We start from the raw sequence: 13,589 nt of genomic DNA, 5'->3' as shown, positions 1-13,589 counted from the left end.
TGAATTTATCCACCAATCAGCAAGAACAACCCAGGTTGTTCACCAAAAATGGGCCGGCATCTAAACTTACATTTTTGCATTTCAAATAAAGATACCAAGAGAATGAATAAAATTTGATAATAGGAGTAAATTAGAAAGTTGCTTAAAATGTCATGCTCTATCTGAATCATGAAAGAAAAACATTTGGGTTCAGTGTCCCTTTAAGTAGTTGAAGTGATTCAATGCTATGCAATGTAATTAGCAACTTTAGTTAAAGGGACAGTTCACCCAAACATTTTCTCCCCTTTAAATTGTTCCAAATGATCAATTTTACCTGCCAGGGTGTATTAAATTGTTTACAAGTAGCTCATTTACCATTATTTTGGCATTTGAAATAGCTGATTTAGCCTGTGGTATCCCCACCTATACTGAAAGTTTCTATACTGGAGTCTAGGCTATTGATAAGCCTAAGTAAACAGAGCCAGCAGAATAAATTGCACTCCCAGTGGGGTGCAGTATAGTTAAAGGGACAGTCTAGTCAAAAACAAACTTTCATGATTCAGATAGGGCATGTCATATTAAACAATTTTCCAATTTACTTCTATCACCAATTTTGCTTTGTTCTCTTGGTATTCTTAGTTGAAAGCTAAACCTAGGAGGTTCATATGCTAATTTCTAAGCCCTTGAATGCCGCATCTTATCTCAGGGCATTTTGACATTTTTTCATCACTAGAGGGTGTTAGTTCATGTGTTTCATATAGATAAGATTGTGCTCACGCACGTGGAGTTCCTAGGAGCCAGCACTGATTGGCTAAAATCCAAGTCTGTCAAAAGAACTGAAATAAGGGGCAGTTTGCAGAGGCTTTGATACAATATAATCACAGAGGTAAAAAGTGTTAATATCACTGTGTTGGTTATGCAAAACTGGGGAATGGGTAATAAAGGGATTATCTATCTTTGAAAACAATACATATTCTGGTGTGGACTGTCCCTTTAAGTAATAATATAATAATTTTCCATTGTTCTCTCTATGTATTGAACTTTGGTTTTCCATACAAATATGAGATAAGGAAGCAAGTGTGTGTACACAAAGTGATAAAATGAGATCTGATATTACCTGCAAGCTTAACCCATTGTAATAAGCTGTGGTTTAAAAGCACAAAACCAGCTACTTCATATACAGAAATAAACCTGTCTCATACATTGTATACTCTGCAGTCGGTATAACAAGCTATGAAAATACATTCATATAAAAACAATTTTACAGTGTACTGTCCCTTTAGAACCTAAGAATCAACATACAAAACATAGGTAGCGGGATTAAATCTGCCATGCTTATGTATATCTGCAGGACGTTTGCATTGTAACTAAGGTGTATTGCATTTTTCTTTTGGATATTTATGCTGCTGTTTCTGAAATGATACTTGGATAAATGAAAAGTACAATTGTGCTATAGTATTTTTGATATTCTAAAACCTCTCTATATACCAAGATTTATTAGTAATGCAAATAAAAACTATTGTTTGACACAATAAAGTACATTATTTGTATGCAGAAATGGGACAAGATGTCCTATGGCAACAGATATACCAACCAATTAAAGGGACAGTAAACATCAGAATTTTTGTTGTTTAAAAGGAAAGATAATCCCTTTATTACCCATTCCCCAGTTTTGCATAACCAAACACAGTTATATTAATACACTTTTTACCTCTGTAATTACCTTGTATCTAAGCTTCTGCAAACTGCCCCTTATTTCAGTTCTTTTGACAGACTTGCTTTTTAGCCAATCAGTGCTATCTCCAGGGTAACTTCACGTGCATGAGCTCAATGTTATCTATAGGAAACACATGAACTAATGCCCTCTAGTGGTCAAAATGCATTCAGATTAGAGGCAGTCTTCAAGGTCTAAGAAATTAGCATTGGAACCTCCTAGAATTAGATTTTAACTAAGAATACCAAGAGAACAAAGCAAAATTGGTGATAAAATTAAATTGGAAAGTTGTTTAAAATGACATGCCCTATTTAAATCATGTAAGTTTTTTTTGGACTTGACTGTCCCTTTAACTATTCTTGATTATTGTAGCCAAAAAGGGCACATATGTTCGATTCCATGAAGCCGTTATAATAAATACTGCTTATATAACCAGAGGATTTTATCATCTGTAGGGGTTAGGTCTTTACTCGAGGTATGGCTTCTAAATTTGTATTTAGTGCTTTATATATAAAGGCGGGTATCTGTGGGTACTAAGATATATCATTACAAAAATACTGACTTCTAGGTCTTTGTTATGTATTGTGCTCAACTGAAAATATGAAGATTCCTTAAAGGGACACTCAAGTCAAAATTAAACTGATTCAGACAGATCATGTCATTTCTCCAACATAGGTGTGTCCGGTCCACGGCGTCATCCTTACTTGTGGGATATTCTCTTCCCCAACAGGAAATGGCAAAGAGCCCAGCAAAGCTGGTCACATGATCCCTCCTAGGCTCCGCCTACCCCAGTCATTCTCTTTGCCGTTGTACAGGCAACATCTCCACGGAGATGGCTTAGAGTTTTTTAGTGTTTAACTGTAGTTTTTATTATTCAATCAAGAGTTTGTTATTTTAAAATAGTGCTGGTATGTACTATTTACTCTGAAACAGAAAAGAGATGAAGATTTCTGTTTGTATGAGGAAAATGATTTTAGCAACCGTTACTAAAATCCATGGCTGTTCCACACAGGACTGTTGAGAGGAATTAACTTCAGTTGGGGGAACAGTGAGCAGTCTTTTGCTGCTTGAGGTATGACACATTCTAACAAGACGATGTAATGCTGGAAGCTGTCATTTTCCCTATGGGATCCGGTAAGCCATTTTTATTCAGACAGTAAATAAGGGCTTCACAAGGGTTTATTAAGACTGTAGACATTTTCTGGGCTAAATCGATCATATTTACACATATTTAGCCTTGAGGAATCATTTAATCTGGGTATTTTTTGTAAAATAATATCGGCAGGCACTGTTTTAGACACTTTATTCTATAGGGGCTTTCCCTAATCATAGTCAGAGCCTCATTTTCGCGCCGGTATGGCGCACTTGTTTTTGAGAACAGCATGGCATGCAGCTGCATGTGTGTGGAGCTCTGATACATAGAAAAGTCTTTCTGAAGGCATCATTTGGTATCGTATTCCCCTTTGGGCTTGGTTGGGTCTCAGCAAAGCAGATTCCAGGGACTGTAAAGGGGTTAAATATAAAAACGGCTCCGGTTCCGTTATTTTAAGGGTTAAAGCTTCCAAATTTGGTGTGCAATACTTTTAAGGCTTTAAGACACTGTGGTGAAATTTTGGTGAATTTTGAACAATTCCTTCATACTTTTTCGCAATTGCAGTAATAAAGTGTGTTCAGTTTAAAATTTAAAGTGACAGTAACGGTTTTATTTTAAAACGTTTTTTGTGCTTTGTTATCAAGTTTATGCCTGTTTAACATGTCTGAACTACCAGATAGATTGTGTTCTGACTGTGGGGAAGCCAAGGTTCCTTCTCATTTAAATAGATGTGATTTATGTCATAAAAAATTTAGTGAAAATGATGCCCAAGATGATTCCTCAAGTGAGGGGAGTAAGCATGGTACTGCATCATCCCCTCCTTCGTCTACACCAGTCTTGCCCATACAGGAGGCCCCTAGTACATCTAGCGCGCCAATACTCCTTACTATGCAACAATTAACGGCTGTAATGGATAATTCTATCAAAAACATTTTAGCCAATATGCCCACTTATCAGCGAAAGCGCGACTGCTCTGTTTTAGAAAATACTGAAGAGCATGAGGACGCTGATGATATTGTTTCTGAAGGGCCCCTACACCAGTCTGAGGGGGCCAGGGAGGTTTTGTCTGAGGGAGAAATTTCAGATTCAGGAAAAAAATTTCAACAAGCTGAACCTGATGTGATTACTTTTAAATTTAAGTTGGAACATCTCCGCGCTCTGCTTAAGGAGGTGTTATCCAATTTGGATGATTGTGATTATCTGGTCATTCCAGAAACACTATGTAAAATGGACAAGTTCCTAGAGGCCCCGGGGCCCCCCGAAGCTTTTCCTATATCCAAGCGGGTGGCGTACATTGTTAATAAAGAATGGGACAGGCCCGGTATACCTTTCGTACCTCCCCCCATATTTAAAAAATTGTTTCCTATAGTCGACCCCAGAAAGGACTTATGGCAGACAGTCCCCAAGGTCGAGGGGGCGGTTTCTACTCTAAACAAGCGCGCCACTATACCCATAGAAGATAGTTGTGCTTTCCAAGATCCTATGGATAAAAAATTAGAAGGTTTGCTAAAAAAGATGTTTGTTCAGCAAGGTTACCTTCTACAACCAATTGCATGCATTGTCCCTGTCACTACAGCCGCGTGTTTCTGGTTCGATGAGCTAGAAAAGGCGATTATTAGTAATTCTTCTTCTTATGAGGAGATTATGGACAGAATTCGTGCTCTTAAATTGGCTAATTCTTTCACCCTAGACGCCACCTTGCAATTGGCTAGGTTAGCGGCGAAAAATTCTGGGTTTGCTATTGTGGCGCGCAGAGCGCTTTGGTTAAAATCTTGGTCAGCGGATGCGTCTTCCAAGAACAAATTGCTTGACATTCCTTTCAAGGGGAAAACACTGTTTGGCCCTGACTTGAAAGAGATTATCTCTGATATCACTGGGGGCAAGGGCCACGCCCTTCCTCAGGATAGGTCTTTCAAGGCCAAAGATAAACCTAATTTTCGTCCCTTTCGCAGAAACGGACCAGCCCCAAGTGCTACGTCCTCTAAGCAGGAAGGTAATACTTCTCAAGCCAATCCAGCCTGGAGACCTATGCAAGGCTGGAACAAAGGAAAGCAGGCCAAGAAACCTGCCACTGCTCCCAAGACAGCATGAGATGCGGGCCCCCGATCCGGGACCGGATTTGGTGGGGGGCAGACTCTCACTCTTCACTCAGGCTTGGGCAAGAGCTGTTCTGGATCCTTGGGCGCTAGAAATAGTCTCCCAAGGTTATCTTCTGGAAGTGATTCATCCTGTTCCATTAAGAGAACGAGGGATGGGGTTCTACTCCAATCTGTTCGTAGTTCCCAAAAAAGAGGGAACGTTCAGACCAATCTTAGATCTCAAGATCCTAAACAAGTTTCTCAAGGTTCCATCGTCCAAAATGGAAACCATTCGAACAATCCTTCCATCCAGGAAGGTCAATTCTTGACCACGGTGGATTTAAAGGATGCGTATCTACATATTCCTGTCCACAAGGAACATCATCGGTTCCTAAGGTTCGCATTCCTGGACAAGCATTACCAGTTCGTGGCGCTTCCTTTCGGATTAGCCACTGCTCCAAGGATTTTCTCAAAGGTACTAGGGTCCCTTCTGGCGGTACTAAGACCAAGGGGCATTGCTGTAGTACCTTACTTGGACGACATTCTGATTCAAGCGTCGTCCCTTCCTCAAGCAAAGGCTCACACGGACATAGTCCTGGCCTTTCTCAGATCTCACGGATGGAAAGTGAACGTGGAAAAGAGTTCTCTATCTCCGTCGACAAGAGTTCCCTTCTTGGGAACAATAATAGACTCCTTAGAAATGAGGATTTTTCTGACAGAGACCAGAAAAACAAAACTTCTAAACTCTTGTCGGATACTTCATTCCGTTCCTCTTCCTTCCATAGCGCAGTGCATGGAAGTGATAGGTTTGATGGTAGCGGCAATGGACATAGTTCCTTTTGCGCGCATTCATCTAAGACCATTACAACTGTGTATGCTCAGTCAGTGGAATGGGGACTATACAGACTTGTCTCCGAAGATACAAGTAAATCAGAGGACCAGAGACTCACTCCGTTGGTGGCTGTCCCTGGACAACCTGTCACAAGGGGTGACCTCCCGCAGACCAGAGTGGGTCATTGTCACGACCGACGCCAGTCTGATGGGCTGGGGCGCGGTCTGGGGATCCCTGAAAGCTCAGGGTCTTTGGTCTCGGGAAGAATCTCTTCTACCGATAAATATTCTGGAACTGAGAGCGATATTCAATGCTCTCAAGGCTTGGCCTCAGCTAGCGAGGGCCAAGTTCATACGGTTTCAATCAGACAACATGACGACTGTTGCGTACATCAACCATCAGGGGGGAACAAGGAGTTCCCTGGCGATGGAAGAAGTGACCAGAATCATTCAATGGGCGGAGACTCGCTCCTGCCACCTGTCTGCAATCCACATCCCAGGAGTGGAAAATTGGGAAGCGGATTTTCTGAGTCGTCAGACATTGCATCCGGGGGAGTGGGAACTCCATCCGGATATCTTTGCCCAAATCACTCAACTGTGGGGCATTCCAGACATGGATCTGATGGCCTCTCGTCAGAACTTCAAGGTTCCTTGCTACGGGTCCAGATCCAGGGATCCCAAGGCGACTCTAGTAGATGCACTAGTAGCACCTTGGACCTTCAAACTAGCCTATGTATTCCCGCCGTTTCCTCTCATCCCCAGGCTGGTAGCCAGGATCAATCAGGAGAGGGCGTCGGTGATCTTGATAGCTCCTGCGTGGCCACGCAGGACTTGGTATGCAGATCTGGTGAATATGTCATCGGCTCCACCATGGAAGCTACCTTTGAGACGAGACCTTCTTGTTCAAGGTCTGTTCGAACATCCGAATCTGGTCCCACTCCAGCTGACTGCTTGGAGATTGAACGCTTGATCTTATCAAAGCGAGGGTTCTCAGATTCTGTTATTGATACTCTTGTTCAGGCCAGAAAGCCTGTAACTAGAAAAATTTACCACAAAATTTGGAAAAAATATATCTGTTGGTGTGAATCTAAAGGATTCCCTTGGGACAAGGTTAAGATTCCTAAGAGTCTATCCTTCCTTCGAGAAGGATTGGAAAAAGGATTATCTGCAAGTTCCTTGATGGGACAGATTTCTGCCTTGTCTGTGTTACTTCACAAAAAGCTGGCAGCTGTGCCAGATGTTCAAGCCTTTGTTCAGGCTCTGGTTAGAATCAAGCCTGTTTACAAACCTTTGACTCCTCCTTGGAGTCTCAACTTAGTTCTTTCAGTTCTTCAGGGGGTTCCGTTTGAACCCTTACATTCCGTTGATATTAAGTTATTATCTTGGAAAGTTTTGTTTTTGGTTGCAATTTCTTCTGCTAGAAGAGTTTCAGAATTATCTGCTCTGCAGTGTTCTCCTCCTTATCTGGTGTTCCATGCAGATAAGGTGGTTTTACGTACTAACCTGGTTTTCTTCCAAAAGTTGTTTCTAACAAAAACATTAACCAGGAGATAGTCGTGCCTTCTCTGTGTCCGAAACCAGTTTCGAAGAAGGAACGTTTGTTGCACAATTTGGATGTTGTTCGCGCTCTAAAATTCTATTTAGATGCTACAAAGGATTTTAGACAAACATCTTCCTCTCTCTCTTTTTGGATTAAAAGCATCATCAGATTGGCTTACGAGACTGCCGGACGGCAGCCTCCTGAAAGGATCACAGCTCCTTCCACTAGGGCTGTGGCTTCCACATGGGCCTTCAAGAACGAGGCTTCTGTTGATCAGATATGTAGGGCAGCGACTTGGTCTTCACTGCACACTTTTACCAAATTTTACAAGTTTGATACTTTTGCTTCTTCTGAGGCTATTTTTGGGAGAAAGGTTTTGCAAGCCGTGGTGCCTTCCATTTAGGTGACCTGATTTGCTCCCTCCCTTCATCCGTGTCCTAAAGCTTTGGTATTGGTTCCCACAAGTAAGGATGACGCCGTGGACCGGACACACCTATGTTGGAGAAAACAGAATTTATGTTTACCTGATAAATTACTTTCTCCAACGGTGTGTCCGGTCCATGGCCCGCCCTGGTTTTTTAATCAGGTCTGATAATTTATTTTCTTTAACTACAGTCACCACGGTATCATATGGTTTCTCCTATGCAAATATTCCTCCTTAACGTCGGTCGAATGACTGGGGTAGGCGGAGCCTAGGAGGGATCATGTGACCAGCTTTGCTGGGCTCTTTGCCATTTCCTGTTGGGGAAGAGAATATCCCACAAGTAAGGATGACGCCGTGGACCGGACACACCGTTGGAGAAAGTAATTTATCAGGTAAACATAAATTCTGTTTTTAAGCAACTTTCCAATGTACTTCCATTACCAAAATGTGCACAGTCTTTTTATATTTACACTTTTTGAGTCACCAGCTCCTACAGAGCATGTGCAAGAATTCACAGCGTATATGTATATGCATTTGTGATTGGCTGATGGCTGTCACATGATACAGGATAAGTGGAAATAGACATAAGTTTAAAAAATCTACTACTCATTTAAAGTTCTGACTAAGGGGCCGATTTATTGATGTCTGTCCGACAAGATACGCTGTAGCATATCATGTCCGACAGACATCGCTGAATGCAGACAGCTTACGCTGTCGGCATTTAACATTACACAAGCAGTTCTTGTGACCTGCTTGTGCAATGCCGCTCCCTGCAGATTCGCGGCCAATCAGACGCCAGCAGGGGGTGTCAATCAACCCGATCGTATAGGATTGGGCGGATTGATATCTGCAGCCTCAGAGGCAGCGGGCCAGTTACTGCTTCATAACTGCTGTTTCCGGCGAGCCTGAAGGCTTGCGCGGAAACGGGGACATCAGGGGCCTTTCGGCCCTTGATAAATCGGCCCCTAACAGCTATTGTATTGTCTTTTTATCATACTTTTTTATTATGCAAAATGACTGTATTAACTGGTCCTTTTATTTATGATACAACAACGATCATTTCATAGAGCAGAGGAGTAGGTTGTGCGATGTAGGAAAGTATAGAGCTACCTGGTACAGAGTTTTTCCTGGAACTAAATATTTACAAACCTTTGTTGTTTTCTGTGCAGGGACCTCCAGGATTTATTGGCCCTGTAGGGGAGACAGGGATAGCGGGTGAGAAGGTAAGTGAGGAACGTTTAGCTCCTGATTATATTGTGCCAGTGTTTTACAATCTAATGCGGAGGAATATTGCCAATACAAAACATCAGAAAAGAATTCGTTTGTTCCTTAACAACTGGATGAGCATTAAGTGTATTTTTTTACTTCACTTGGGTTGGGGAGAGGTCATTGATTTAAAGGCACTGTTTGCAGACTTTACCCTTTTATTTTAGGGTGACCGTGGTGGGATTGGAAGCCCAGGACCCCCTGGTGTTAAGGGAACGATGGTAAGTAATAATGTTTACATTCTCTGCCACTATCTTTTTATTAATTATTGTCTGTTATTGCTAATTTAAGTTAATACGTACATGAATTGTAATTGGTTTAACATATTATTATCAGAATTGGGGTTGGGTGGGCTTATTGTGAAAATTGATCCCTCACATTCTGATTGGTTCATTGTAGTTTGGAATGATTGTTGCTAGGGATACAGCACAGTAACACTGTTAGTTATAGGAAATAGGCACCAATGTTACTACCGCCGGGGTCAGGGACAACCGTATGGAGTTGCAGACCCACACGTAACCTGTTGCTGCTGATAAAGCGTCTGTTGTAATACAGAAGCTAAGATGGAGACGTTACACAAAACATACTGATGCTGCTTTTTTAGATCTAGCCCTATGGGGTTGATTTATCAAAGGCTTTCGCCAGCTTTTGAAACCCTACGGCTGCAGGTTCTCACAAGAGAACCTGCACTCCATATTTAACAAGCAGCGGTCATCTGACCGCTGCTTGTTAAAGCCTTTCGCCAATTCAACAGTGACAAAATTCAATCTCTGCGGTCTAGTCTGACCGAGGAAATTGACAGCTCCTGCCCGCGTGTGATTGTCTGTGCGCGGGCAGGGGGCGGGATTGCATGCGAGTGCAAAATAGCGCTTGCGTGCAATGGTAAATTCCTCTGGGGAAATTCTCCCCGCTGGAGGTGAGTTGAGGCGGACAGGGGTGCGTATATGGGCCCCTGTCCGCCTCAGCTTTGATAAATCGACCTCTATATGTGATGTAAAGTCAAAACCATCCCTGCGGTAAAGCATGATAGTGGCAGCATCAGGTTATGAAAATCATTTTCTTTGCTAGGGACAGATAATTAAATGGATGGAGTCAAATATAGCAAAAACCTGTAGCAAAACCTACTTTAGTCCCCAGGCCTCAGTCTGGTTGAGGATAAATTGGTAGTCATGAAAGTAGCTGTCTCCATTTAATTTGAGGAAGGTTAAAGGGACATTAAACGTCTGTAAAAATTGCGCTTGTCTTATTCTCGCTAGAGACGATAAAAAATAAATTCTGTAACCCAGCACCCTCCCCCCAATGCTGTAAAAAAATATTTTGCACACAAGCTGTTTAACATCTTTTTAAAGGGACAGTGTATTTAAAATTAAACTTGCATGATTCAGATAGGGCATGCAATTTTAAACAACTTTCCAATTTACTTTTATCATCAAATTTGCTTTGTTCTCTCAGTTTTCTTTGTTGAAAGCTTTATATGCTAATTTCTAAGCCCTTGAAGACCGCCTCTTATCTCAGTGTATTTTAAGAGTTTTTCACAGTTAGACACTGCTAGCTCATGTGTGCCATATAGATAACGTTGTGCTCACTTCCAAAAATGTATTTAAGAGTCAGCACTGATTGGCTAAAATGCAATTCTGACAAAAGAACTGAAATAAGGGGGCAGTCTGCAGAGCCTTAGATACAAGGTAATCACAGAGGTAAAAGTGGAGCTGTAATTAGGGTCCCAGCTTGAGTGCTAATACACTTTTTTACACACGTGTTAGCTTGCGTATTACAAGTTGAAAGAATTTTTTTGCGCGTGAGGGAAACCCAAGCCTCACAAACATGTATGTATATATCCATTATAGCCCTTTCCAGTCAAACACCTTGTGATATACCATATATATACCCTTTAAAGGGACAGAATTCAGATAGAGAATGCAATTTTTAAAAAGTTTCCAATTTACTCCTCTCAAATGTGTTTTGTTCTCTCGTTATTCCTTGTTTAAGAGATATTTAGATAGCATGCACATTTCTGGAGCACTATATGACAGGAAAAAGTAGTGCCATCTAGTGCTAATGTATAAGATTCTTGCTGCCATATAGTGCTCATAGACGTGCACACTACTGCTTTTCAACAAAGGATAAACAGAAAACAAAGATAATTTGATAATAGAAGTAAATTGTAAAATTGTTTAAAATTGTATGTTCTATCTGAATCATGAAAGAAAAATTTTGTTTTATGTCCCTTTCACCCTTATAACTTTATTTTATATATATATTTATATGAATACATTTTATTATATATTATATATATATATATATTAGGTAGTGTGTATATATATATATATATCAGTGTCATTTTTATGTTGTGTTTAGTGCACTTTTTTTTAAACTTCTTACCCTTTACGTGAGGTCTTCAGTCGCGCTAAAACGATCGGTCACATTCACTTTTTACTTGTAATACCTCACTAAAGTTAAGGTGAGAAAATTGCTTAAACTGAATGTAAATTTTCAAGAATCAGTGCCCAGTTTTTAAAAATACTATTAAAAACAGGGGCACTTTCATACAAATACTTACCTTTTTCTTCACCAAAGTCGGATCGGCGATCCCCCGTCTGCTTCTTCCTGCTGTACTTACAAAGCAATGACGAAACTGGCTTCCTCCAATCACGACTTGGCCTCACGAGATGGACGCTCTGGAGGGGAAGCCATGATTGGAGGAAGCCGGTTTCATCATTAGTGACTTAATGATAGAGCAACTGCATGCAGGGGATCGGCGATCCGGCTTTACTGATGAAAAAGGTAAGTATTTTTAAACTTTCATGAATAAAAGTGTCCCTGTTTTTAATAGTATTTTTAAAAACCGGGAACTGATTCAGGAAAATGTACATTCACATTCAAGGTTTCCATTGTAATAGTAAAACCGTCTTCTCTTTAAATCCGTTGTATTATACCCTATGACGGAGGAGTAAACTAAACCAGGAAAATTATCAAGTCTCTGCATTTTAGTTCTCCTTAACCAAACTCCAAACCAATTTTGAAATTGTTACAAACCTTTGTGGTTCATGCCCTAATGTTTGCATAAAAAGGACTACCATTTTATTGGAATATGGCACAACCTTCATGGGCTACAAAGTAGAGACCTGTTCATGAAACTTCTAAATGATAGGCCCCAATTTAATCTCACAATGAGAACTATTCGCATTTTCAGGGCCATTAAAGTGAAAGTAAACTTTGATGAATGAAAGCCTGTTTTTTGAAAATACTATTAAAAACAGGGGCACTTTCATTCATCAAAGTTTAGAAGGCAGCTGTTTTGATTAAAAACTTACCTTTTTTTCACAGCCAGAGCAGCTTCACCCACCCGGAGATCTTCTCTTTACACGTCATCAATGACTAATCCAGCTTCCTCCAATCACGGCATGGCCTCAGGCAATGACTACCCCGGGTGGAAAGCTGTGATTGGAGGAAGCTGGATTAGTCATTGATGACGTGTGAAGAGAGGATCTCCGGGTGGGGGAAGCTGCTCTGGCTGTGAAAAGAACAAAGGTAAGTTTTTAATCAAAAAGACTGCTTTGTAAACTTTGATGAAAGAAAGTGCCCCTGTTTTTAATAGTATTTTTTAAAAAACGGGCTTCCATTCATCAAAGTTTACCTTCACTTTAATGTCTGTACTTGCTCAAGCAGAAGTTTTTTTAGTACAAACAAGCTAGTATTGAGGATCATTCCGTCAGCTACAGTTATCATTAGCGATAGATTTATAGACACATTGGGCCCAAGTTATCAAAGTCTGGTGGACCTGATCCGACAGTGCAGATCAGGTCCGCCAAACTTCGCTGAATACGGCGAGAAATACGGTCGCCTTATTCAGCATTGCACCAGCAGCTCACAAGAGCTACTGTTGCAACGCCGCCCCCTGCAGACTCGCGGCCAATCGTCCGCCAGCAGGGGGGTGTCAATCAACCCGATCGTACTCGATCGGGTTGATTTCCGGCGATGTGTGTCCGCCTGCTCAGAGCAGGCGGACAGGTTATGGAGCAGCGGTCTTTGTGACCGCTGCTTCATAACTGCTGTTTCTGGCGAGTCTGAAGACTCGCCAGAAACAGGGGCGATAAATAGAGCCCTTTGTGTCTGCCTACCATAGCCTAGATGGTAGCAGTGCAGGCGCACAGGGCTCTTTAAATAAAAATAGTTCATGATTTTATCATTTATAAAGGCAAGAATTCATTCTTCCATCAGCATATGTCAACCAAGCCTTGTTCCTCATGATCTTTTTGCTCCCCAAGGAGCCTCACTGCTTGTTTGCATAACTTTTCCTATATTGGTTCCTCTCAGAGTCCTTTTTGGAAGTCTGATTTTGTTGTAAGATAACAAGGAACAACCAGGCAATTGGATTCATGTGCAGGTAAAAGCTGGATATCAACAATCACCAAATAGGGCACCTGAGAGTGTTAAGCGTTTCACGGGCTTCATGCTCACCTCCTCAGAAACACTAAAGCCCATGCTAGTCAAGTCTAGAGATCTCTAAAGCAGCACTACGTTCTTCCATAAATATTCTAGTTGGAGGTTATTTCCCATGAAATACAATTTGTTCGCCTTAAACTCTGACACATGGGTTTGATACATGACATTGTTACTCTAAATTCTAAAAGGTTTACTTTTCCATCCACAAAGGTCAGATC

At 41.2% G+C, this 13,589-nt stretch overlaps 1 protein-coding gene across 1 annotated transcript in view; it reads left to right on the top strand.

The window, feature by feature from the left end:
- Window positions 1-13,589, top strand: part of COL27A1 (collagen type XXVII alpha 1 chain) — a 591,531-nt gene that overhangs the window by 278,796 nt on the left and 299,146 nt on the right. Inside the window, exons 25-26 of the mRNA XM_053696152.1 lie at window positions 8,829-8,882; window positions 9,093-9,146. Coding sequence (XP_053552127.1) covers window positions 8,829-8,882; window positions 9,093-9,146 — 108 coding nt within the window. The remainder of the gene's footprint in view (window positions 1-8,828; window positions 8,883-9,092; window positions 9,147-13,589) is intronic.

The sequence above is a fragment of the Bombina bombina genome, chromosome 12 (genome assembly GCF_027579735.1).
Source record: "Bombina bombina isolate aBomBom1 chromosome 12, aBomBom1.pri, whole genome shotgun sequence".
Classification (NCBI taxonomy): Eukaryota; Metazoa; Chordata; class Amphibia; order Anura; family Bombinatoridae; genus Bombina; species Bombina bombina.
The sequence above is the reverse complement of the archived record's forward strand: the minus strand, read 5'-3'. Positions and strand labels throughout refer to the sequence as shown.